The 27,052-nt window shown below is 37.0% G+C and overlaps 1 protein-coding gene across 12 annotated transcripts in view; it reads right to left on the bottom strand.

The window, feature by feature from the left end:
* CCDC192 (coiled-coil domain containing 192) overlaps positions 1 to 13,287 on the bottom strand; it is a 217,183-nt gene extending 203,896 nt beyond the window's left edge. For 10 of the 12 annotated variants that reach the window (XM_077911512.1, XM_077911517.1, XM_077911514.1 and 7 more), the window contains exons 1-3: positions 13,136 to 13,287; positions 7,955 to 8,006; positions 6,912 to 6,959 (exon numbers count right to left, since the gene is read on the bottom strand). In XM_077911512.1, the coding sequence (XP_077767638.1) occupies positions 6,912 to 6,959; positions 7,955 to 8,006; positions 13,136 to 13,197 (162 nt within the window). In that variant the 5' untranslated portion in view covers positions 13,198 to 13,287. The remainder of the gene's footprint in view (positions 1 to 6,911; positions 6,960 to 7,954; positions 8,007 to 13,135) is intronic. The other 2 variants (XM_077911516.1, XM_077911521.1) reach the window with 2 other exon arrangements.
* Between the last annotated feature and the right edge of the window lie 13,765 nt (positions 13,288 to 27,052).

Raw genomic sequence — 27,052 nt, 5'->3', positions numbered from 1 at the left:
ATTGAATAACTGTCTTAGGCTTTTGGGAGGATATCCTCTCTCAGGGAAATTTTGAAGTTTTGGGAAGTATTTTTCTTCAGAGCACAGTAATTGAAGTGTGCTCTCAGAGTCAGATTGATTAGATGGTCCAAAAACACACATCCTCCTTGCCATGTTTTCCTCTGATCTAAACATTCAGGTTTGAGAAGTTGAGCAAATTTTACATGAAATTTTAGTTTATTCAGAATACTGATTCAGAGTAGGCCTGGAAGTAAATTAAATATATGAACTTAACCTTTATCTGTTTACATATATATATATTTAATTTCTGTCCCATTTTTGTATTTAACAACTTCCTTCCTTCTATACATATTGACTTCTCAACATTTCTACCCTCATAGAAAATAAAATGTACACAGCACAAATTGGCATGCTTTCCCCCAATAGTGCCTGTTGTTTGAAACTTTTTGCCATTTAAAGGAGCCAAATAGGGGCAGCCCGGGTGGCTCAGCAGTTTAGCGCTGCCTTCGGCCCAGGGCCTAATCCTGGAGACCCGGGATCAAGTCCCACGTCGGGCTCCCTGCATGGAGCCTGCTTCTCCCTCTGCCTGTGTCTCTGCCTCTTTCTCTGTGTATGTCTCTCATGAGTAAATACATAAAACCTTTAAACATACATACATACACAAATACATAAATAAATAAATACATAAATAAATCAACCTTAAAGATACTTTAAAAAATAAATAAATAAAGGAGCCAAATGGAGAAAAAAAATGTCATAGGCATTTGATGAAACAAATTTGCAGACACTCAAATGCTTCAGCCACTGATGCCTCGTGGGGAAATTCTGAAAAACATCTTATCTGTAAACAATCTGTTGCAGTGCCATGTTTTCTAAATTTGCCTGTTGACATTTTTTTTTAAATAAAGGAACACATTTGCATGTGAAAACAGGACTTTATTTTTTCTTATACATATACTTTATTGTAGAAATTAAAGTGAAATAGGTCATCTGGCCCAATTGCTTATGATGGGTCATTTTCTAAAGAACACTTCTTAGTACTTTGGCCAACTTCATTTTGAACTGCTAAGATCTTTTTTTATGGCTTCTGTTCTCAGGTTAAATAAAACTTATTAAAATGGAAAATTATTTTGTATCTATCTATATATCATTTCTTTTTCTTTTCCTTAGTTTGATTCTTTTTTTTTAACTAGTTTTATATTGCTGTAGTTTTGTCCACCAACATATTTTTGAAAATTCCCCTAGGCTCATGATAGGATTTCACTTCCTCAGCTTTTGAAACTGTTTAAGCCATATGACTTCTTCAACTAATGAAGAGAAGAGAACTGGTACATATAACTTCCAGTTTATCCCTCCTTCTGTTGCTGCCTGCCAGGACTGCAGAAGTGCATTCCTAGGTGAGGTTTCCATCCAGAGGGTCTCTTAGAACTGATGAATAGAGTCCCTCTCTATCACACCTTGGATGGATGTTGTGAAGAAGAAATAAACCCTTTAGATAAATAAAATATTAAGCCATTTGCCACCTGCAACTGATAGCATACAAAAATTTTAATGCTAATCAAATTAAATTGCAATGACTTGTGAAGTTTTGATCTTTCTTGATAAAAGCTAAAGGAAAGGAAGCTCTTTCTCACCAACTACAATTCTGCCATCACTACCACCACTCTATGCACTACTTGACCTGAAATCTGTTGAAGTTGCTTATGTATGGCACTTGGTCTATACAATTTAGGTTAGGTGAAACTTGAGATGATTATACAGCGTGAGGATGGGTGGTGGAGAATATGATATGAATCAGCCTCTCATTTATTGCAAGATCTTAACATGAAAGAAACTATATGAAAGGCTGAACAATGGGTAAAAACAGCAACAAACGTCTCACATTCTAGCATTTGAGGAGATAACGTTACTCTTCCAGATACAGTAATGTTAGATACTAGTTAGATAACAAGCAGATATCCCCAGAAGTGAAGATTCAATTTCTATATTTGTGTTCTTTTCTGGGGAAAAGCCAATTTTTTTAGATCAAATAAATGGACATTATCATGCTTTTTTAAAAAATATATATATTTTTTATTTATTCATGAGAGACACAGAGACAGAGGCAGAGATATAGTCAGAGGGATCAGGGAGCCTGAGGCGGGACTCAATCCCAGGACCCTAGCATCACACCCTGAGCCAAAGGCAGACGCTCAAGCATCGAGCTTCCCAGGCCCTATCATGCTTTATTAAAGACTTTTCTTCCTGAAAGTCTATGAGCATATATTCATTAAATCTCTTCTATGAAGAAATATTTCTCTGAAGGGCTATCAAAATTACAATGACAGTACCTGTTCATCTTTTGTCTTGCCCTAAGTGACAGTACAGTGGCTGTTTCTCATTTCCTATGAATTTCCATTTGCAAAACGTTATGCATTAGGTTAGATCTATTTTGACTTTGTGATTCTATTAGGTTAGGGTCCCTGGGGAGCAGCTTACTGGAGGTGGCTCTTGGGAGCAACACCTAAAAAGAGGAAAGCAGGAATGTGACAGTAGCCTCAGTGTTTCTATGGGGGCTGTGGATCAGGTCTGGCCTTTCAGAATAGTTCTTGATCTGAGGAAGGAGAGCTGGTCCTATGGCCCTGCATCAACCAGTCATTGGATGCAGGATGATTCCATGAAGAGGGAGGACACTGGGGTAGCAAAGCTTTTTCAGCTGAGAGAAATTCCTAAAGAAAGACACAGCTTTGAGTCATCATTAAGGACAACTCAAAATCAATCAATAGACCTAAATGTGCAAACTAGAATTATAAGACTTCTGAAAGAAAACAAGAGAAAACATTTGTGACCTTGGGCAAAGATTTCTTAGATCAGATACCAAAAGCATGATCCATGAAACTACGAAGTGATAAATTAGTCTTCATAAAAATTAATAACTCCTGCCCTTCAAAAGACACTGCTAAGAGAACGAGAAGAGTAACCACAGACTTGAGAAAGTAGTTGAAAAATTACTTGTATCTAGAATACATAAATAACTCCAATCCAATAATAAAAAATAAACAAATTAAAAAGAGACAAAAGATTTCAATAGATACTTCACCAAATAAGAAGATGACAAATCAACACACGAAAAGGTGCTCAGCACCATTAACTATTAAAGAAATACAAATTAAAAGGCTCAATAAGATACTACTACAACTATTAGAATGGCTAAAGCTTAAAAGACTGACCCTACCAGAGAGAGTAAATGTGGGATAAACTGAAGCTCTCCTACTCAGCTGATGGAAATGTAAAATGAAACCACTCCTTTGAAAACCAGTTTGACAGTTTTTAAGAAAATTCTAAGTATATTTGCCAAATGATTCAATCATTTCACTCTTAGGTATTCACCCAAGAGAAAAGAAAGCATATGTCTACACAAACACTTGTACGTGAGTGTTTATTTTTTTAAAGTTTTTTTTTTAAGATTATTTATTTATTTATTCATAGAGACACAGAGAGAGAGAGAAAGTCAGAGACACAGGCAGAGGGAGATGCAGGCTCCATGCAGGGAGCCTGACATGGGACTCGATACCGGGTCTCCAGGATCACACCCCGGGCTGCAGGCGGCGCTAAACCACTGTGCCACTGGGGCTGCCCTACATGAGTGTGTATAGCAGCTTATAAGAGTCAAACCCTGGAAATAATCTAAATGTCAGCCAACAGATGAAGGGATAAACAAATGGATACATTCAATACAATAAAAAGGAATTATTGATACACACTACAACATGGATGAATCTCAAAATAGTTTTGCTAAGTGAAAGAAACTGGTAAAAGGGGTACATACTATATGACTCCATTTATATAAAGCTCAAGGAAATGCAAAATAATATACAGTGACACAAGGCAGATTAGTGCTTCCTTGAGAATGGTCTATAGGCAGGTGGGGAGAAGTGGATGAGAGGGATTACAGAGGAGCATTAGAAGCTCCTGGAGGTGATGGATAGTATCATTCTCTTGACTGAGTTGTATGTATATGTCAAAATTCATGAACTTGTACACTTCAAGTTTGTCAAGTTTGCTTCTAGTAAAAGAGGAAAGAAAAAAGAAAGAAAAAGAAAGGAAAGAAAGAAAGAAAGAAAGAAGAAAGAAAGAAAGAAAAGAAAAGAAAGAAAGAAAGAAAGAAAGAAAGAAAGAAGAAAGAAAGAAAGAAAGAAAGAAAGAAAGAAAGAAAGAAAGAGAGGGAGGGAGGGAGGGAGAAAACAGAGGAAGGAAAGAAACCCCAAACAAAAAGTCCTGAGACATCATTTCTTACCAATTAGAGTGAATATTACATTTTCTAGAAGAGCCACAAATCTTTATATTTAAATATACATAGAAATACAGTTATTTATTGGTCTCATTCTAAGAATAAGTCAGAATATGTCCTTTATCATGTGAAATGGTCATTTAAAGCACAAGTAATATACTAACAAATGATTTGGAAGTTTGCTTCTCAATGAGAAGAATTTTCTGCAAGCCATTTTAGAATATTAAAATTTAGAAATATCAGAGTGAGACCATATACCTTCTTCTTGTAAACATAATTCTATATCATACCAAGTATTAAAAGAACAGAATTTATACAATTTTTTTTAATCTTTTTTTTTTCATTTTTTTTTTTATTTATTTATGATAGTCACACACAGAGAGAGAGAGAGAGGCAGAGACACAGGCAGAGGGAGAAGCAGGCTCCATGCACCGGGAGCCCGACGTGGGATTCGATCCTGGGTCTCCAGGATCGCGCCCTGGGCCAAAGGCAGGCGCCAAACCGCTGCACCACCCAGGGATCCCAGAATTTATACAATTTGATGCAACTTAAGACGTTGCTTGCCTTCCCCAGTTTACCAAATGCAAGTCTTTCATCTACTTGAAGGTCATTTTGCAAAGCTGACTTTCTATGTAGTGTGCCATGAATTTGACCTTGCAAATTAAAAATAAAGTGCTTTCATATTTTGGCACCTAAAATAAGGATTCTTTAATGAAGTCATCACTAAATTACAGCTTGAAAGTTAAATGGTTTGTGAGGTTTTATAATAAGCTTAGTTTTGGACAATGAGTGAAATACTTCATACATATTCTAGCATTAATGAATTCATACCCACATCCTCCCTTGTGGCTGTGCAACTCCATATAACCAGTGACATCATATGTTTTACATAATTCATCTCTATGTGTCACCGTTGTCAGGAATAGTTCAGAGGGAGAAATCCTGAGCCAGGTATCTGGTTCAGGCCAAGACTCCTTACAACAGAATTTTTATTTCCTAAACAGTTTCAAATGAGATGATTTATATGCATTAGCTGTTCTCTGTCAGAAGATATTAAAATGCAGCAAAGGCAACAGTTTAAATAACATTTTTAATCTTCCAATGGGCCCAGAAGCATAGGGTGCAGGTAAACAGGGACAACCTGGCACGTGAGACCTGTTTCTAAGAATACTAACACCTCATTATCCTAGAAAGTTCCCACTGTATGGTGAACACATATCCATTCATCACTCAATAGCTGAAATCTTTCCCAAGCTCCCTGAATCTCAATTTCTTAATTTCTAAGATGGGTAATCATTAGAACAAAAGTGTCAGTATGATAGTGATGATTCTGAAAACCACCGCCATCTGCTGCTGTAAGGAATCAGAAGGACAGCATCTGTCAATCACCCAGGACTATGCCTGGGGCTCAGTCCATTTGTTCTCTTTCAAACAGTACTAATTGAGTGCTGTTTGGGTATCAGAGACTATTCCAGGGACACATTGCTGAACACCGAAAGGCTAGTTCTCGCTCTAAGAAGGCAGTTTACAGAACAGCCCAAAAATTAAAGCAGTATTCAGAAAACAGTGCAGTCAAGACAAATAGGGAATCACCATCTCCAGATAGGTGGAGCATGTTTCCTTATGCTTTGGGATCGAGATATCTTCACACAATTAAACAGATTTCATCCTTCTATTTCAATGTCTTCTATTGAACTATTTAAGAGAGGCATCTGAGATCCACCTGCAGAATGGTTTCCTACGGTTCACAGTACAATTGGCTCTGCTAAGTGACCATTCCAAGGGCTGCAAGATTTAAAAGGAATTATGTGATGAGGAGACAGCACTAATTGTGGATGTCTTATGGCTTTGAGTCTCTGATCCTAACCTCCTCCAGCTAAACGTATTCTTTTAGAAATGTAAAAACATAGTAGAATACAGCAGACCCAGCTACTTTGCAGCCCCAGGGCTCCAGACTGTATTAAATGTAAATTGAAAGCAGTAGATTCTGAACTCCAGGAAGCTAATTGGGAGCCCTGGGCAGAAATCCTAAATGTGGTAATTGGCACCTTGTCCTTTGCAGTGTCATATGCGGCCAACTGGAGGGTTACCTCTGGGGTGCTAATTGATTAGCTTTGTTAGAGGGAAAGGCAGTAAACAGAGATTGGTGAGCTGAAGTTTCTCATTTCCAAAACTTCAATTTAACTGCTAACATGAGGGTTCTAAGCAGAGAAAAGAAAATGTTTTCACACGGTACTGGTGAGTGATACTTTCTCACTGGGTCACAGAATTATAAATAGCTCCAACATACATATTTAAAAAATTATTATTAGGGTTTTTTTTCTCTCTTTCTTTCTTCTTTTTTTTTTTTTTTTGCTAGCTAAAAAAAAACAATATAAGATTAAATGATGACTACAGTTAGCAAGTAGATTTTTAATAAAATTCATGTTCTACTAGTATAAGCCGGTCTCCCTTGCCTTCTATTTCTTTAACAAAAACCCTCTTCCTGAAGCTAATTATGGATTTGAGAGATACATCCAGTCTGTCTGAGGCCAGGCTAAATGAATGTAACTTAGAAAAGAGATGTTAATGTTTTTGAAAAAAAAAATAACAGCAGGAGTGGGGTTCTGGATATGTACTTGACTAGATCAATTGTTCTTACCTGGTGATGCTGAGATGGGTTAGGAGTGGTAGAGCAGAACAGCTGAATCTAGGAAGAAATTGAGAAATCCAAGAACGTGGTCTCCTGGCCCAAAGGTTTGAATGCTATCGATTCCAGACAATTATGCTCCACTACTTTACCAACCATTTTAATATCCCAAACATCATATTTGAAGTAGACTATTAAAGCTCATCATCCTGATTTTATGGATGAAAAATAAGACCCCGACAGTTTAAATGACTTGGTTATGGTCACACAGCTTGGAGGTGGACACTCGGGCCTGATTTCTAGTTCTGTGAACTTCCCTCTGTATCATACTGCCTCTACATTAGAACTGAAAGGATTGTTCCAGAAATGTCTATTATGGAGTCTAGGGGATCCTTACTAAAACAGAATCAAGAGAGTACAGTTAGCTTATGTTTTCTTTAAGGGAAATCCTCAAATTTACATAAAAGTGGAGGACTACTGTAATGAGCTCCTATGTCCCTAACATGCAGCTGCAGCATTTCTCAACATCCTTCACACTTGCTGAGGTACTAGACGAGGCTCAGGTAAAAAGGACTTAGCTGTCCCAAGGCATAACAGAGCTTCCAGAAGAGATGAGACTTTAAGGGTCAAAGCTAGGTATGTCATCAGCTAACTTGAAAGAGCACGAATTGGAAATATCTAGAATAGACTGTAATTTAACCCTTAGCCTAAATAAACCACATAATATGATCTACTCAAACTACACCTTGTTTGAATTCCAAAATTTCCTTACAAACAAGCAAATACTTGGGAGTAGCCAGGATGTCTGTGATATCATGAGGCCACACCAAGCTCACCTAACTTTCCTATAGCCCAGTAATATCACTTAGTTGGCACTCTACCCACTTGGCTGCATTCCACTTGAAAAAAGGGTGTCCTATGTTTTATTTTTAAAATCTTTACTAACAAATTGTGAAAGTAAAACTATGTCAGGAAAATCTCAGCATTAATTAAAGAAGTTACAGTTTTATTAACTGTAATGCTTTAAAAAAATCCATGCAAACTTCATTTCTTACCGGTATTTTGTTTCTTTGTTGTGTATTTGACTCTGAACTTGCAGACGTGATGCTGAAATAAAGTAAGAGTTTAGAATTCCAAATCTTTATTTCAAGTTTGCACATACTTGTACACGCAGGTCAAACAGATCTTTACACTGTGACACTGAAGATAATTGCCATAAAGTATTTCCTCCAAATGTCAATTTCTGAACATTTCTAAAGGAAATCAAAACGATGGAATGTAAACTTCACTCAAAGAAGATAAAATAGCCTTTAAAGGTTCTCTTGAGAATAAGCAGTCTGAACAGTACAGTCTGTTCTGAAAACCTGCAAAATATCTTATTTCAACTAAAAAAAGAAGAAGAAAAAGTGGAAGAAAGCCTATCATCCTGTGAAACAGCAGACTTGGGGAATTCTTTGTCTCCTACACTGTTTCTCAATCAATCTCTCTTTCTGGGATCATTTCCAGTAGTTTACAAACATGCTGTTATTTACTGCATCTTAAGCCCTCTTAACCCTTCCCTTTCTGCTTGACCCCCTTTATAACCAAGTTATATTCTCACTGTCTCTCCTCCTGTTTTATGTTAAAGCAGCTCTCCATTCAGACTCTCTCACAAGCACTATTCCACAGAAACTGTACTTCATTCATCAGCCATCTCCACATTACTGTATCTAGTGATCATTTGTCCCATCTCCCCTTACTCGACAGCTTTTGACGTGATTCATCACTTCCTCCTTGATAGACTCTCTTCACTTGGCTTCCAGGACGTCCTAAAGTCCCAGGGTTACTTCTTCCCACCTGCTGCTTCCTCTCAATTTCCTTTGATGGTTCTTTCCCTCTCCCTGAGCTCTCACCTTTGGCATGCTTTAAGGTTTCCTCTCCCCTACATTCATATCCACTCCATCAGTGATGTCATCCAACCACATGGCCTTAAGTTCATCGATATGCTAATCACTGCCAAATACACATTTCCAGACTTCTCCCTTGAATTCCAGATTCATTCACGCAATTGTGTTCTTGACATCTTCACTGGGATGTCCAATAGGTATCTCAATTTCACCATCTCCAAACCTAATTCCTAACATCTACCCCCAATCTTCTGTTTGCAGTCTTCTCCATCTCAGTTGATGATGACAATATCCTTCCACTCACCCAGGCTGACACCTTGACTCCTCTTTTTGTCTCAGAATCCATATCCAAACCAGCAGGAAACTCTCGGCTCTATAATCAAAATATATCCAGTATCTGACCAACCCTCACCATCTTCACTGCTAACACCCTGGTTAAAGCCTCAAGCCACCATCAGCTTTAGCCTGGATTATTGCATTAACCTCCTAAATGGTGCTCACTGCTTCTATCTTTGCCCACTACATTTTATTTTCAACACATCTACCATAATAAAAATTTCACTCCTTTGCCCAAAACCATGCAGCAAGGGATCTCATTTCACTCAGAATAAAAGCCAAAACCCATTATATATGGCATATGAAGTCCTGCAGATGTCTTACCCATTTACCCTTCCCATCCATTGTTAAGACTCCATCCCACTCACTACTTCCCCCTCCCATACAGTTCCACCTTCGCCTTTTTGAATTAATCTAATCCTTAATCAGTCATGCTGGCTTCCTCAATGTTCTTCAATCTCCTTATCTAGGCCTTCATCTCAAGTCCTTCTGCTAGGAACATATACTCCACATTTGTCTGCTTGACTTTCTTCCACTCTCTTCTTGTCTTTTTTCAAATATCCTTTCTCAGTGAGACCTACCATGTGCACCCTCTTTTAAAATTGACCTCTCAGGGTGCCTTGGGTGGCTCAGTTGGTTGAGCATCCAACTCTTGATTTCAGCTCAAGTCATTATCTCAGGATCATAAGATCAAACCCCATGTCTAACTGCACTCAGTAGGGAGTCTGCTTGAGATTCTCTCTCTCCCTTTGTCCCTCTCCCCTGTTTGACTACTCTCTCTCTCTTTCTCAAATAAATAAATAAGTCTTTTTAAAAAAATTGACCTCTCTGCCCTCTATCCATCTTCATCACCTTGTTTTGTTTTTCTTTGCTATACTTATCACCTTCTAGCATACTAGGGAATTTGCCTATTAATTATATTATCTCTTCTCCCAACTGAAGATACAAACTTCTTGAAGATAGAGAATTTTTTTCTATTGTTATTTTGTTACTCTTTCATTAGATCTTCAGTAGGGCTAGGATGGTCAATAAATGTTTTTTAATGAATGAATGAACAAATGGATGATTTAGCAAACCCCCAATCTTAATGTCTTGTTCTTCTGCTGCCTACCAATAAGCCTTACTTTAAAATCCCAGTGCACTTTTATTATTTTTTAACCTACTATCTCCATAATGAAATGTATTATTTTATTTCCATGTTATTGTGCACACCTTTCACTTTTCAAAAAATGTAAAACCATTTAAAATGTTTGCAAAGTAATCAGTGACTATTGAACAAAAGTAATTAGATTCCCACTCAGTGGAAGGACACGCTGGGGTTCTGAGGGATATAATCGCTCTTCCCTCATCATACCAAATCAGCAAAAACCAATATTTTGATGCTTTCTACTTGATGCTTTCTATTTGATGCTTTCTACTTTATCACCAAATGGAAAAGAAACTTTTGTCGTCATGTTGCTTGGCAAAACAATAAATGGTTTTGAAGGACCTTAATAAGCTGCCCCCTCTTACCATCTAACTAGTTTTTCCTTCTCTCAGTGCATCTCCCAAAAATGATACTCATCAAACTCTACTACCCAATGGTCTCAGAGTATGTGTTTATCTTTTTCTTTGGTTGTTTCCTCTGATAAGAAGGCTCTTGCTCCCTTCTTTGTCTGTGAAAATCCTACCTATTCTTCACACCATGACTCAAATTCTGCCTCTTCCTGAAGCTTTTTTGATCCTACTGGTCAAAAGTGTTTCTTGTCTCTGTGTCTACAAGCAGTGTTTGGAGTTACAGCCCTGATTACATTTCATCATGTAAATAATTATTTGCCAACCTATGTTTTTGCCCTCCTCAATGACACCTCCCAGAGGACAAGGAATATCTTTGTTGGTTTTTTTATTCACCCAATGGTATACCAAGCAAGAAATTAATATTTGGTCACTGAATGAAGCCAAACAAAAAAATACAAAACCTTGTGGGTACAGTACCCCATGTGCATATTCAGATGTACCACAAATATATGAGAGAAAACACTATTTGAAACCACCTTCTTTTAATAATGCCCGAAACAAAACTACTGATTTAAAAGTGAGGGAGCTTTGGCTGCCTGACAATAATATTTAAAGGTCATGAGTCATGGCCTCAGAGTAACCATGGCTACTCAGCATACACAGTACAAGTCATGTTTCTAGCATAACTCAGGAGAAAAAAAGCTTTAGAAAGCCTATTAGCCTTGAGAGAAAACAAATGAGAATTAACAAATGTATTTATGAAGCTTGTTTTTATTGCAGTGTTTTTGTTTTACCTTGGGGTTCATGGAAAAACTGAGAAAATCCTTTTAATTTCTATCTGCAGGGAGTATTAATAGGACATTTCAGCTTTATAGTCATTTTTTCTCAGTAATTTATAAGAAGATAAATATTTTCTCCCTTTAAGTGAAATATCCTTCTGTTTTCCAAATTTTTTACCGTGTGTGTGTGTGTGTGTGTGTGTGTATGTTGGAGTAGTAATCAGGTACCACTTAGTCCACGTGAATACAAGATTTTAATAAAACTGGTTTGGAAATATGGCTATTGAACACCCAGATCTCATGGGAAAGAATTTCCTGGGAAAATGCCTTTTTTTATTCCCTAGGTTAATCACATCCAAGGTCTAACTCTCTTTTCTTAGACCAGCATAGAAGCAAATTCCCATTTGGTTTCTATGAACTGTAAAGATTTGTCTCAAGGGCATGAGAAGAGAAGAGAAGGAGGGAGAGAAAAGTAGGGCTGACAACCAGGTACATGGGGCCAGTTTGTTCCTGCTTGGAAGTAAATGAGCTGAATTGAACCCACCTAAGGGTTAACCAAGGTAGTATGTACTTGGCTGTGTCCTACCTCAAAGCCCTGCACTCTACTTGCACAGAACACTCAGTTCCATATACCAGGAAAACAAAAACACCAATGATAATTTGCAGTGAGAGAAAAGTCCTGCTTTTCACTTGGCTTCCCTGCTGGTTGTACACTGGGCTATTCATTTCAAAGTTGTTAATCACAGGGCATTTTCTCTCCATTCAGTAACATTATGTTCACCTCTCCAATTGTCAGCACATTGACATATTATCTCTTCAGGTGCTGTGTTCAGGGAAATTAAAAGAAAATGAGAGTTTGCTAAATTTCATTTTCTTTATCAGACAAAAGACTCCCTCCCTCCTGAAGACTATTAATCTTTTGAAAGTCACAGACCTTTTGCACATTAGAAACAACATTTCACATAAAATTTTGGGGGGGATTTGTGAATTTCCCACAGTATCTATGGACCACAGACTTGAGGTTAAAAGAATAAAAGCAAAGCCCACACATTTCATGCAATGAAAATACATTTTAAATCCTAACTAAGCAGAGCTACAGTTACGTGTGTACATATCACAGGATACCACCCATCACAATCCAGCTCTTTCTACAGAGGAGGTATGGTCATCTCCATTCCAGGCTTAACAGAAAATGCTAAGTAGCAGATATTTCTACATTTGAAGGGGAAATGTATATTGTGCCAACATGTGAATTTTTCAGCAATTAGCTCTAGATCAATTATGGAGATGAATTTTACTGCCATATTTGTAGCCAGAGTTGGTTTGGGTTTTTATTTGAGGAGAGTTGGAATGACCTAGCTTCTTTTGTGGATATCTGTCTCCTGGCAAGGGAGCAGTGAAGGTGACATTTCATTACAGTGGTTCTAATAAAGGGCTGGCTCACTCTTCCCTCCCCATGCCAATAAAATGGTCAGGGTGAGTATGTGATTTTGAGAAGAGGAAGTAATGAACATTTTATTCATTCAACAGATATTTATTGAACACCTATTGTGTGTAGACCCTGCCCTATGAAAGCACCATTCAAAGCAAGGGGTCATTTTTCAGGATAAGGTGCAAAGTCTGTTTGACGTTTTTCCCCAGACTTTAAATAAAGGTTTTCTTTGAAGCACTAAGTAAAATCTACTTTATCTAGAAATCCCCATTAATTCTTTTGGGACAGAAGGAGGTGGGAACTCACCTGCTTCTTTCCGGGGTTTCTGACCCTGGGGCCACGGATTTCCTGCTATAACATTCTCCCATCTCAAGTCAGGCCCAGGCCCAGTGGTGTACCCTGTCCATAGGACAGACATCAATTATCCCCATTCCTTAGCTTCAGAATCCCTGTTACTGTTCTACTGTTCCCTGTTGCTAGGTAACCACAATGGTTGTGGGAAGAAAAGTTACTTCCCAAGTAAAAAAAAAATCTCAATTACAAAGCCACAGTAACCCTTCAAACATCTCACAAATCAGATCCAGGCATGAGTATTCATGAAGAATCACCACATATTCATCATTTCTGGAAAATGCGTTCAAAGTGGGGCAGAAACAGTGGTTTTGTGGTCAAGCCATAGCATATTTGCATCTAGAACCAGTGCTAACAATCACATGGCTTGTCTATGAGGGGCAAATACACAGAAATGAATTGGTTTACAGGCTAGCTTTAGTTTTTGCCACAGACTCCCCCTCCTTGTGATGATCTTCTTTACCTGAGACCTACAGACTCCAGACAGAAAATCCCACCTGGCCACATCCCAACTAAGGCTTTTTTTCCTGATGCAGGATTATAGAGGTGGTAAATTGGGCCTGATTAGCTGGCATTCTGTTCACTGTCACAGCTCATCTGCACCACTGCTCCTTTTCCTTTCGCTTCTCCAAAGACACCAGCCACTTTCTTCCAGCCAGTTGCTGTATCTCTCCCTGGATTGTCCATGGACCTAAGACAGTGTGTATGCTCTGGCAGGAAGTATATGTCAGACTTCTACAGTCTACAGATGGGAATCACTTCTGGGTTTGGATTCTTTATGTTCTAGGCTCACCCAAACCTGATCATACATAGCCCATCCCAAAATAACTTAGGTTGGAATTACAGCAATTTTTCTAATCACAGAATTTGTTTCTAGGGATAGAGCATGTTAGATCAAATGAGGGCAAAAGTAGTGGACATAGCTGGAACTTAAAGAGTATAATTAGCATTTACTTCTATGATAGGATTTTAAGCTACCCAGATCCTTGGTTTAAAAGAAAAACAAAAACCTATGAGTAAAGTTATAAACTGTGGAGCAGTTGGTGTTGTCAGTGGAAAAATCACCAGTAACTAGGTAGGTGTGGAGGTACAAAGATTGAGTATTGGCCTCACAGCTAGTTAGTAGCCTATGTAGAATTTGGAAAATCACCTCACCTCTCTATGCCTTAGCTTTTTTATTTATAAAAGACTTACTTACTTGAGTTGTTTTTGTCATCCCTTCCAACTCTAACATTCTGTTCTGTTTCCTTAGCCCATCTTATTAAAAAAAAAAAAACCCACAGGGTGGATTATACTTTAGTGCATTTTAGAGGAATGTTCAGATGTTCAACATGTAGTTGGTTCATAACAATTTATGAAAAAAAGGTCATCTCAATAATGGTTGGTGAAAGGCAGTGTAAGCACTAATTATTTATAATGGTATTAATCTTATCTTACATCTCACTGATCAGAAAGAGGTGGGGAAATATGGCTAGTCCAAAAACAGACTTTCGAAAAGTCCTTGAAAAACAAAGTGACTTTTCCACTGTTAATCCTCCTTAAATGAATATTACCGAAGGATCTCAGACAGAGGTGGTAAAGAAATTAGCAGGTTTGTTGAAGACATATTGGTCTGCAGAATTCTTAGCTGACCAGGCTAAATAATGAAATGAAAGATACTGGTTTTATGATTAAGCTAAGGAAAAGTCCTTATGCGTGAAAATCACTGAAATGGTCTTCTTTTAAAAAAGCTGAACTGAATTTTAAGAAAAACTACAATTTTGCCCTCTAGTTTAAAGGACAAAAGTAGTAGGTTTTTTTGTTTTGGGGGGTTTAAAAAAGCCCCAAATCAAAATAAAAAATATTTTATTTATTTATTTGAGAGAGCGCATGAGCTGGAGGAGGAACTGAAGAATAAGAAGAAGCAGATGCCTCGCTAAGCAGGGAGCCTGATGTGGGGCTTGAAGCCAGGACTCTGGGGTCATGACCAAAGCTGAAGGCAGATGCTTAACTGACTGAGCCACCCAGGGACCCCCAAAAGGAGTGTTTAACAAAACTTCAAGAAATATATATAAATCATTGGTACTTCCACCATTAACAATATTTTAAACTAAAAAAATTGTAAGCTCATTAGGGCTCTTATAGACTACTATAATTTGAAAAGTCACCTTGTGATCTGTCAAAAATGCATCTTTGCTGAGAATCACAAATCTAATATACACATATGACAAGGAGGAATTTAATGAGTATACATGATTTATGTACTCTTGTGCTAATGTTTATCAGGAAACCTTATCAAACTCCAATGAGTAAGTATCAGGAGAACCAGTAGAAGAGGGAACATGACAATGAGGAGAGAGGAAGAACAGACAGTAGATTTACAGTGCAATAGTGCAGCTGAAGAGAGGAGAGAAAGCCAAAATGGAGGTCTTCACAGTCCCTACTGGGGACAGAGCCCTTTGGCCTTCATCTATCCACTCATTTTTAATTGTTTATTCAATTATCATCAAATATGTTTTTGAAAACCCATTGTGAATGAGGCACGGTGCTAGGCATGAATGAAATTGACGCTGTCTCTGTTCTCATGGAGCTGATCATTCTACCAAACTTATCATTCTAGCAGGCATGAATGTTCTATTGGTAAATGAGTAAATGAAGCTGGTCTTAGACTTACAAAGGGCTCTTCTAACTTAAGAGATCCCAAGTATCAAAAAGAGTAAATAAATAAAAGCAAACAGAAATACCTTGTAGGTATTCCTCCTGCAGTAAGTGGTACAATCCTGTGGAGACAAATGACCACTTTCATAGAGTTGACCTAGGTAAGTTCACTAAGCTTTCACTGTGATGGCCCCAAGGTGACCATGCCCATGTCTGAGAGTCTGGGTAGATCTATGCTAGGGTAGGACAAGAGAGGATGGAGAAGGTGAGACAGAAACCAAAAAAACATCACACAAACAAGTACACATCAGTCCATGAACCACAACAACCAAAACATCTTTCTACTGATTGCAAAGACTTTCTTTCTGTTTCTCTCAAGAATTAGCTGGCTCTCTTGTCATTGTTTTTTGTGACCTCTCCACTGTCTGCTGATTGCTTGACACAGTGGGTCTAATTATCTCTAGGCTTCCAACCTGTTTTAATGGAAGGGGATGTTTATCTGTGTGAGCAGAAAGACTTGCCTACCGCTTGGTCCTAAAGTCTTTCCTCAGGAAGCATAGAAATAAAATTGAAAGCTGTTAATTGATAAGTAGGAATGTAAACTTCATTTATGGGTTTTTTTATGGCAAGACATAAACATTCTTTTTTCCTCCTTATAGTTCTGTACTGCCATGAGGATTTATCATTCAGGGATCCCAAGTAGCCCCAGATTTTCCTGTGGGAACTGCCTTTTTCCTCTCATATTCCCTTGTGAAAGGACAGTAAATTCAGGTACTCACCCTCCAACATATAACCCAAGATGAGGCAGACCGTACATACAGACCAAGAATGTGAACTTGGCTATTCAGCAACTGGATCTGGGGACTTTGAATTGTGGTATAAGAATGAAAGAAACCAGAGGCTCCTTTGGTGGACCATGTGGCTCTTGAACCCCACGTTGGGTATATATATTACTTAAAAAACAAAATATTTTTTAATAAATGAATGAAAGAAACCACTGAAGGTCTGGTTATCCATTTGCTTATTTATCCCACAAATATTTACTGAGACTCTGCTATGTGGCCAGAATTTTTCTAGGTGTAGGTGATGTAGTGATAAGCATGACAAAGTTGCTGCTGTTATCAATTTCATATTTTAATGGATGAAGGTAACCAAATACATACAGAAGATATTTTCAGATGGGGACGAATGGGGTAGAGAAGATAAAACAAGAATATATGACTAAGAGGAGGAAGTCATGTGGGATTGAGGAGATAATGAAGGGACACTTTCAGGGAAAAGTATTCTGGCCAGTGCTTTAGTACTATCATCATAGATATACACTAAGTAGTATCATGAAAAGACAAGCAAATGTCTCTTGATCTCCTGTCTTTCTGTGCTCCCCTTCATAGAAAAATTCATCAAGATAGTCACTTATTTTTCCATCTCTCTTCAACCTCCTCTAACTGAACGTTCATAGTCTCCACTGAAATAATTTTCATTCAGGTCACCACCAACCTCCATCTTGTCACCTCTCCCTTAAATAACTGCATCTTGATATGGCTTTTCCCTGTCCCGCTTCATTGTCTGGAATGGCCTTTGTGCTCTGCCCATCCCCCACCCACACTGAAGGCTTTGCTGATTTCATGAGCCCCAATATACTACCAATTCATTCCCTTTCTCTTTTCTTAGCCAATATTGGCTTTTGGTTCCAACCAATAAAAGCCTAATATTTGCACTTATATTTTTCTTTTTTTGGAGGGGGATTTTTAAAACAGGAAACTCAATTTTTTAATTTGCAGCCCAATCTTCATTTATTCTTTTGCTTACATTCATTGCTTTCCTTAATATCCTTCATTTTTTTCTAATGCTTTGCTACTCTAGGCTCTGTAGAATCTATGTCTATTGAGTCACTATTAAAATTACTTAGAGATTTGTTGGCTGTAGAATTAAATATAATTTATCCAAATATTATATTTTCATTTCTTTAATAATTTTCTTATCCTTCCAGTAAAAAAAAAAAAAATCTAGTCACAAGTCACTAAAACCAAAGAAGGTAACAGTAAGGAATCCTAAGAAGCCATGTTCAGAAAAGCCACCTTCACCAGGATTTTCTCATGGCTCACAGCCAATGGATGACCGTGTTTTGATGGACATTGTACAGTGAAAGATACTTTCACTTACAAGTAACAGGAAAGGCAATTCGTAGTAATGAACTCCTAAGGGAATTTGCTGGCTCATGAGACTAGAAAGTACACAGGTTACAGGTTCTTCAAGGTTAATCGGTGATATTATCAGCACATGGTATCTTTGCATCTCACCAGTCTTCGGTCAACAAGGTTGGCAGGCCTCTTTTGAAGGCTTGTTTTCTTCATGGGCAGAGAATGGCTGCCAGTAGTAACTAGGACTGCACGTGACTTTGTTTGTGACAAGAGATAGGGAATGATATTTGATTTCCATAACCTTAGAACAGAGGTCCCATGTTTTGTTCTAACTGGGAGATTCTGAATATCTGGATCACGATGGCTGGGGGAACGTTGATCAACTTATATATGAGCTATAGGTTCTCGTCCAAACTAAGCACTGTGGCAAATGGGAAAGGATCCATCAGAACCCATCCTTAGAACTCAGGGTAGGATCAAGTCCTTTCAAATTCCAAGAATACTACATTGTAGAGAAGGATGGAATATTTTTGAGAGCCTTTAGCACTATCTAATGCAGGTGTATTCTTGTATACAATTCACATATGTATTTATTATTTGATGACTTTATGATAGAAATAATAATAATCATACCTTGCTAATATAGGATATTTCCATGTAAGTGCTTTTTACATATTTTTCATATTATCTTGACTAGGAACATATTCAATAATATTAGTTTACCATTTCAGCCCTTAATGTTATGATTTCTCTGCATTTTCAGTATTTTTTAGTAAGACATATACCACCCAGGAAAACAAAAGGTTAAATAAAAGGTGAGGAGAACACTTAAAACTCTGCTATGAAATATAATTTGAGACTCACTGTCTTAAAATCATAAAGTTAATGAAGAGTAACTATTCAGTGGTTTATATATAATTTATTTTTAGAATACAATATTGCCATATAAAATACTTTGTACTCACTAATCTAATTACATTTGTGGAATAACCAATCACCATATAGCTATAACTTAGAAATTATGTTGAAGCTTTTATGTCTAATAATGTGTTTATTTAACTTAGAAGAGACATCTATTTTAGTCTATACCAAAGACTGATGAACTTTCGTCTTGACCTTCATAAGCAAGCAACAAATGAAAACATCTTGATCAGCCTGAAAATGCACTGAAATCTTCCTTCATATTCTTTCATATTTCACTGTAGTTCATTTCATGAGTTATTCCTTTACCTTTTCAATTTTTCACTGAATTCATTCACTTGATTGAATACTTCCTCTGTCCCAGGCACACTACTTAGCACTAAATGTGTGTCTGCACAAATGGACAAGGATTTTGAGAGGTTTCTATACAAAGAAGGAGATGTCAGAAGATTCAGAGTTGGGATAAAGATAGGAGAGAACTGAGATGTGATGAAAGTACACATATTTCCCTTACCAAAGTGCTAATACCAGGTCACTGAGTAACAGGAAAGAGTTCTCAACTCCAAATACCAGAGTCTGAACATGACAGAAAAGTCACATCTTTAACCTGTAGGCCACATCTTCATCATTATCCTTCACCAGGAAGGCAGCACTTTGGAACTTGATGTGAATGTGAGTTGAAAGCAAATGACAAGTAGGAAAGACAATCAGTACCATCCATACTTACTCAATGCAGGGAACATTTCTCTGTTCTAGAAGTAGTAATCAGCATGAGCCATCAGTGTAGTGGAGAAATGATTCCACTTAGAACTACCCATTTCAGCACAGGGCAGTGTTTGATTCACAGACAACTTATGAGAATTATCCAAAGATCAGTTAATCCTGAATAACTAAGAAGTCTTGAGAAATGTATTTGTGGTTTTAATTTTGGGTAAGAAAATAATTATTTATATTTATTTATTTGGCAATCTAAGCCAAAGAGAAGAAATTTGAAACTGAAGATATTTAATGTGTGATGGGTGAGAAACAAGAAAAAAAATTTTCAATAGTCCAACTGGAAAAGAGAAACAGTTTCATCAGTGTTCTTAGCATTAACTAGGAACATTCAACCTATACCACATGGGGAAAAAAAAAAAACAAGTGCTCACAATCTGCCAGACACATCTCAACCAGTGAATTATTGTTTGTCCTTGTAAGACATTGATGATTATTTAATTATCCACTAAGAAGGTTTGTGGGATACTTCCTAAATCTAAAAGCAATTTAGTATGAGTGTGAACTCCCAGAAATTGGTAAGATAGAGCTACCTACCTACTTTCATTATATCATACTCATTGCTTATTATTTATGAAAGGTTATTTTAGCCATTCTGACTTGGCATTAGCAAAAGAAGTTACATGAACTGTAAATCTCAAGATTGGGTAGAAATTATAAGTAAGAAAAAGAAGATAATTCAAGAGAATGAAAGATGAAAATATGATTAAGTGTATTAATAGGCAAAATTCTTAATTTTTATCGGCAATAATATTATTTGCTTTCATCTAAGTCTTCTGGGGGAAAAACCCAGTAGCTTCTGAATTTCCAAATTTTAGTTACTAAAGAAATTTTGGCAAACTATGCTACAAGTATAAAGGTTACAAATGAAAAATGTAAAGAAATAACAGTCACATTGCCAAGCCTCCCTCTTCAGAAGTATATTGTTTACGAATAAAAATGCCTTATACATTATTGTAAGGATTTACTATTGAAAATTTATAATATGACTATGCCCAGCCTTCTAGGAACCATTTTGCAATCTGTGCTGCTGGAAACAGACAATAATCAAATATTTAACAGTAAAATATCTTCCTTACAATAGGAAAACCATTGACAATAATAAGACAGCTTTGTCAAGAGAAGCCCCTTCTCTATGCACCAGACATCAGCTGTCCCTTTATTCAAGACACGGTTTGACAAAAGGGAGGCTTTCTGAGACTGCTCCAAGAACAAATGTGTCCTCATGATAGAATGGTTCCCAAAATAAGCTGTCATGTTTGGCTTCTCTCTGTGGGTATATTGAATTTCCTGAATGATCTTGCTGTCATTTCACACATGGCAGATGCAAAATATCAGCAACCAAACAAAATTCCTGCCAGTGGAGGTTGTTTCTCACTGTTACTACGGATCTGCAAAAAAATTAAAAAAACACCATAAATGTTACATGGATTATCCAAGTCTTATAGCCTATGAAAAAAAAAAATAAGCAAGCAATCAGACTCCATTAGTTGACGTAAAGGATATCAAAACCACAATGAGAAGAGTAAGTTTTCCTAGGGTGACAACCTCTCCTTAAATTACTTCCCTGCCTAACTTAAGGCTTCAGAAATGAAAATTTAGAAGTTGCCTAATAGCTAAACTGTATCTCCTCAAGACTTTTTACATCTGTCAAAACATATCTTTGAACATGTATTCAAAGAGATAATTGTTTGTTTTTATTAGTAGGAATACCCCATTTTGCTGGCAGGGAAGTCTTTAGAGTCTATTATCCCTTTGTCATTTTTAAATATTGAAATAGTATATTACATTAATTTTAATATGGTATTGAGTCCAAGATTGAAGCCAAGAATTTAGTGGTAAACTTGTCACATTATTGATCGATTCTAATAGTCAAATGTTTGATTACTCCCTGTAGATAATACTGAGAGTATAGCAGTGAGTGCTCACTGGATAAAAATCTGCTAGGTACAACATGGATAATAAACCTGGGTTAAAAAAATAATTTTACCTAGCAAACATTGTGGCATTTTGCTATGTTTCAGACACATTAAACAGCAATAGTTTATATAAGGTACTTCACTAAGACTCACTGTATGAAAATTGAGCTTATACAAGAGATAAATTAAGGGCTGCTTGATTTGTGAGATTGAGTGTTTATTCATTTCATTAAAAAATCTTAGGTTTGTGAGAGGAGGTCCATGTGCCCCTTTACAATACATACAAAGTTTTGTGCATGTAAGGACTTGTGTATTGTGCCAGAAAGAGGGCACACAGCTATCATGATATTTTCAAAAGACTGTATGTTTCAATAAATAAAATGTTTAAACATTATATTTTTTTAGTGTCTAATGCCCACTTCTCATTATCAAATTGATTTGTTTTGCAAAAGAGAATATACCTACATATGAGAAAAATGCTGCTATAGGTGAGAAGTACATATCTGTGTTAATTATGAAAATGAGTGGAATTATAATATCATTAAAATTTATTCCACCATCTCTATTTTTAAACAACTAAAGTCTGCATCAAAAATAGCAACATAAGCAGAGCTATCATTTATTGAGATCTTGTGCCAGACTTAGTTCTACTTACATTATTTCATTTTAAGTCTCAAAACTGTGGTTGACAACCGTTATGATTATTGCCCCTTCCCATATGAAGAAACCAAGACTTGCACAAATTATTTATCCGAGATCTCACAGCTAGTAACTAAAAAGCCTGAAATTCAAATATATATCTTTCTGGAACTAAAATCCATACTCTTCACTGCTATGCTATAGTGCATTTCCTCTAGCCTGCCATCACTCAAAATATTGTGCATATGAAATAGGATACTCAGATTCATCTGCGAATATTTATCAGAAGGCCTAACAATCATAGTATATACTTTAGGAAACTGGTAAGATTCCCCTTCTCTCCCATCCCACTGCCTCACGTTTTTTTCAAGAAAACATATTAGTTAGTATAACCTCAAACTTAACTTTTTTTAGGTTCACTTTCTGTCAAGTGAAAAAAAATGTTGTGATTTAATACAAGGGTTGGTTTCTCCTAAAACTCATGTCATCAGAAAGGGTTGTCATTTATGTAAACAACTAGCCAAGCTTATTTTAGTTATGTGTGTGGTAACTGAAAAAACTTTGCAGGGCTCTTCTGTGCCAGGTATATCTTTAGATATAAGCTCAGGGTATGGAATGAAGATTCAAATCCTTCCTACTGCCTTTGAGTGACAGAGTTACATTTCTATCACAGCATCTATGTTTGGACAACTAAGTCAGGCTGCTTCTCTTAAAATGTTTTTGAATTTATATACACATGTAGCAATAAAAGTCATAAATGTAATGTGGAGAACAAGCTAATTCACACTCTTTATCTCAGTAGATTTCAAAACAACATGGTGACATTGTTACTGGTGAGAAAACTGAGGTGTCAAAAAATTAATGACTTGTTCACACAGGTGGAAGTAGTGGGTGAAATCGCAGTGTTCTGATTCCAAATTATGTCCTCTATCTCCATCATTCTTCGTGGCATATCTGTTCATTCTGGAAGTTTTTCAATGAAGTAGGCAGAGGTGAAATCCTGACTTGTGCCTTAGATATTAATCACTCCTCATGGAAAATCTCTTACTCTTTAAATGCCTTGTGAATGAGGACTGGAGCTACTCCTAGTGGATCAATCCCTGTCTTCCTATTGAGATGTATATTCTGTTGAATTTTGCTGTGATAACTGTCTTCCTCCCTTATATTTGTGGCTCATATGTGGAAGCAGAATAATCTCTCCACTCCTCCATGGGAGGCGTCAAGTTTTATTTCTTTAGACTTGCCCAGGCTGGGAACTCTCATAGCCTTTTACACAGACTTTCGGACTTCTTTTGATAAAATAAGATGTTAAATAAGGTGATAGAAGTTGGTAATAAAAAGAATCTGACTTTGGGCAGAAGGGAAGCAACCACTCTGTTTTATTTAAAACAGAATGCATAGTAATCACTCAGGTATGGCTTGACTGGTTTAAGATTATGAATGAGGTGAGATTTCCCCCTTCATGCCTCTCCCTTCTGAGTCCACCTGTAGCTCTCACCTTTCAAATTCTTGTGTTGTCGCCTTCCTTTGTGTGAAAAAAAAAATACTTTGGTGGATAAAAACTTACAGTCATTTTGTTCACTGCTGAATTTACCATTTTGTGAAAACTTGGCAAATTTCACTTAATGAATGTGTGAATATATTCCCTATAAGGTGTTACTAAATTTTTCCTCTCTCATAATTAATAGACACTTAAATGAATAGAAGAACACTGTTGCTCTCCTCCCTCCCAAAGGACTCTCATGAAGTGGCATTTGATGTGGTGAAGGCAGAAGTCAAGGCGTCAAGGAGTGGAATCATTGGGAAAAAGGAAGAGAGTTTATCTCTTTTCCCACTAAGTTACAATTTTCTAGACTCCCGACTATGTCTCATTTGCAGAGAACAAAATGAGAAGTCATGGATAAATTCCTTACATTAGTAAAACTCTTAAATTTTGTAAACACTTTCACACACATTAACAACAATGCTGAGGGACAGCTATTGTTATTCTAGAGGAGGAAGCAGAGCTACCTTCAAATCCTCTGGAGGCAAAATGAGTGTGCCTTTATACAACCCAGCTCCCCTGCAAAGAAACATTTCCTAGGGGAATTATGCACCCCACTATTAAGAAGTAAGGTATTTCTGTTTTGCTTTTCCCAAAATCTAGACAAGCCCAGACATATATAAGTACATGCTGAAATCTGTATAGATACAAGTGTATGCAAATAAGTTGGTATAGAATTTCCTATCTTTATTGTGAAATCAAAGCAGAAGAAAGCCATTAAGAATCCCAGTGCTAGCTGGAAAGTAAAATGTTTAGAGGGTATCTGATAAGTCCCATAACAAAAATAACAAGCATAAACATAAGAGTTGTCGGCAACCTTTTTTGTCAAAAGTAAATAAATCTCAGACCGAATTTCCTTTAGGTGTTCTAAAATGCCCATATTGTTGTACAGTCTATGATAACTTGTTTATATAGGAATTTCAAAATAAATATTTGAGATTTGTACTATAAGAGAGAATATGCTAAAGTCACATTTCCATATACTGGAAAGTTGCACTGTAAACTTTGGAGATAAAAATATGCCACAGAAAGAATCTCATTGTGAGACAGTACAGGCCAATGGAATGCGGTTAACTATAACTGTAATCAAGCTGTCCACCAGGCCCAGACTCACATCTGAAGACATAGTTGGGAAAAGATCCACTGTCAAGCTTAGGTGGTTGTTGGTAGGATTCATTTCCTCCAGGGCTGTTGGGCAGAGAGTGTCAGTTTCTGGCTGGCTGTTGGCCAAGGCCTCCTGTTGGTTCCTTGTTACCTGGACCTCTCCAACATGCAGCTTGCTTCAGCAAAGTGTGCAGCCAAGAAGGCAAAAGGGAGAAGCTGCTTACAGATGGGAGTCACAATGTCTCATAACCTAATCACAGAACTGACATCCCCTCCCCTTTGCCATGTTGTACTGGCAGTACAAAGAAGGGAATCATGAGGCCAGCTCACCCTCAAGTGAAGGGGGCTTCAAGTGACTGAATACCAGGTGGCTGAGACCATTGGGTACCATCCTGTAGGCTGCCTACTAGACTAACGCATTTTGGAAATTATTAGATAATGACTTAAGTATTGACAAGAGGTCAAAAATACATTTTCTGGCAAAAGAATAAGAGAAAATAATGTCTAAGAGCCATCTTTTAAATATTTTAAAAACTGAACAGAAAAAAATAAAGAGGGGAAAAACACATGTGTCAAATGGGAAAAGATTAAATATTTACTCATTAATACCCATTGTTGATAAGGATAAACAAGTACTTCATAATCTGTTTATGGGGTTAAACATTTCTGAGGGCAATCTGGAAATGTCAAGATTTGCATACTTTTTCACTTATCTCTAGTACTTGGACATACTTAGTTTCCAGAAATAAGTAAGCCAGAGCACAACAATTTATGTACCAGGGCGAAATTATTGCAGTGAAATGTATACTTCAAGAAGAATTGAGATGATTTAAAAGTCCATCGGGAAGGGCTAAGTAAATAAAATACGTTATTACAACCACATAAAAAACTATATTACAGCTATTAAAAATAATGATTCATAAGTACACTTATGACCCTAGAACTCTGTCTACAGTATACTTTTAAACAAAAGAGGCAGAGTATAAAAACTCTATATAAAATTATCTATGTAGAACTATACCTGTATGTGGTAGTATATTGTTACTCATGGTTGCAGAGGGAAAATATCTGAAAGGACATACATCAAAATAGTAGCGATTATCTTTACATTATGTGATTATGGATGTTTATTTTCTTTTTCATACTCTTGTGTATTTTTTTTTTTTTACTTGGAGCATATTCACATTTTTTTTTACTTTTTATTTTTAAAATATTTTATTTATTCATGAGGGACAGAGAGAGAGGCAAAGGGAGAGGCAGGCTCCATGCAGGGAGCTAGATGTGGGACCTGATCTCAGGACTCTGGGATCACGCCTGGGCCAAAGGCAGCCGCTCAACCGTTAAGCCACCGTAGCTACCTGAGTCACCCAGGCGTCCCATATTCACATTCTATAGTAACAAATAGCAATAAAAGTATTTCCAAAATAATCTTTAATATAATTTCCTTCTAAACCCCTATATGGGAATGTTTTAAGCTTTCATCATAATATAGGTTAACTGAATAATACATCATAAGATTCTTTCAATTTTCAGGTATTAGGTGGTTTTATTTATTTATTTTTTTTTTATTTATTTATTTTTTAATTTTTATTTATTTATGATAGTCACAGAGAGAGAGAGAGAGGCAGAGACACAGGCAGAGGGAGAAGCAGGCTCCATGCACCGGGAGCCCAACGTGGGATTCGATCCCGGGTCTCCAGGATCGCGCCCTGGGCCAAAGGCAGGCGCCAAACCGCTGCGCCACCCAGGGATCCCTATTAGGTGGTTTTATTGATCAATGAATATATTCCAGTCTTCTTACCAAATTATACTCATTAAAAAAAAAAACTCTGGAATTTTATATGCACACAAATATCATCAATCAAAAGGGAACTGAGTATTAACTGTCAACTTTCCCTTTACCAGACTATTCTGGAAGAACAACTCACCAAGGGAGCAGCACTAGACAGATTAGTTAAAGAAGAAAATAAATCTTTGGTTGTCAAAGCCAATCATTCACTTATTGTTTATGTTTCAAACCCTCAACATTTCTGATTATCTACTACGTGCTAGGCATGAAGCTGAGTGCTATGAATACAACAGTAAATCAAAAACACACTATGCCTATTTTCACAGCCTAATAGAGATAAATCAAGGAATTTCCCTGCTGAAGATGTTTCAAATATTATAATCCAGAATTTCCCAACCCCCAATT

Source organism: Canis aureus, chromosome 10 (genome assembly GCF_053574225.1).
Source record: "Canis aureus isolate CA01 chromosome 10, VMU_Caureus_v.1.0, whole genome shotgun sequence".
Classification (NCBI taxonomy): domain Eukaryota; kingdom Metazoa; phylum Chordata; class Mammalia; order Carnivora; family Canidae; genus Canis; species Canis aureus.
This window is presented reverse-complemented; position numbering and strand designations above follow the sequence as displayed.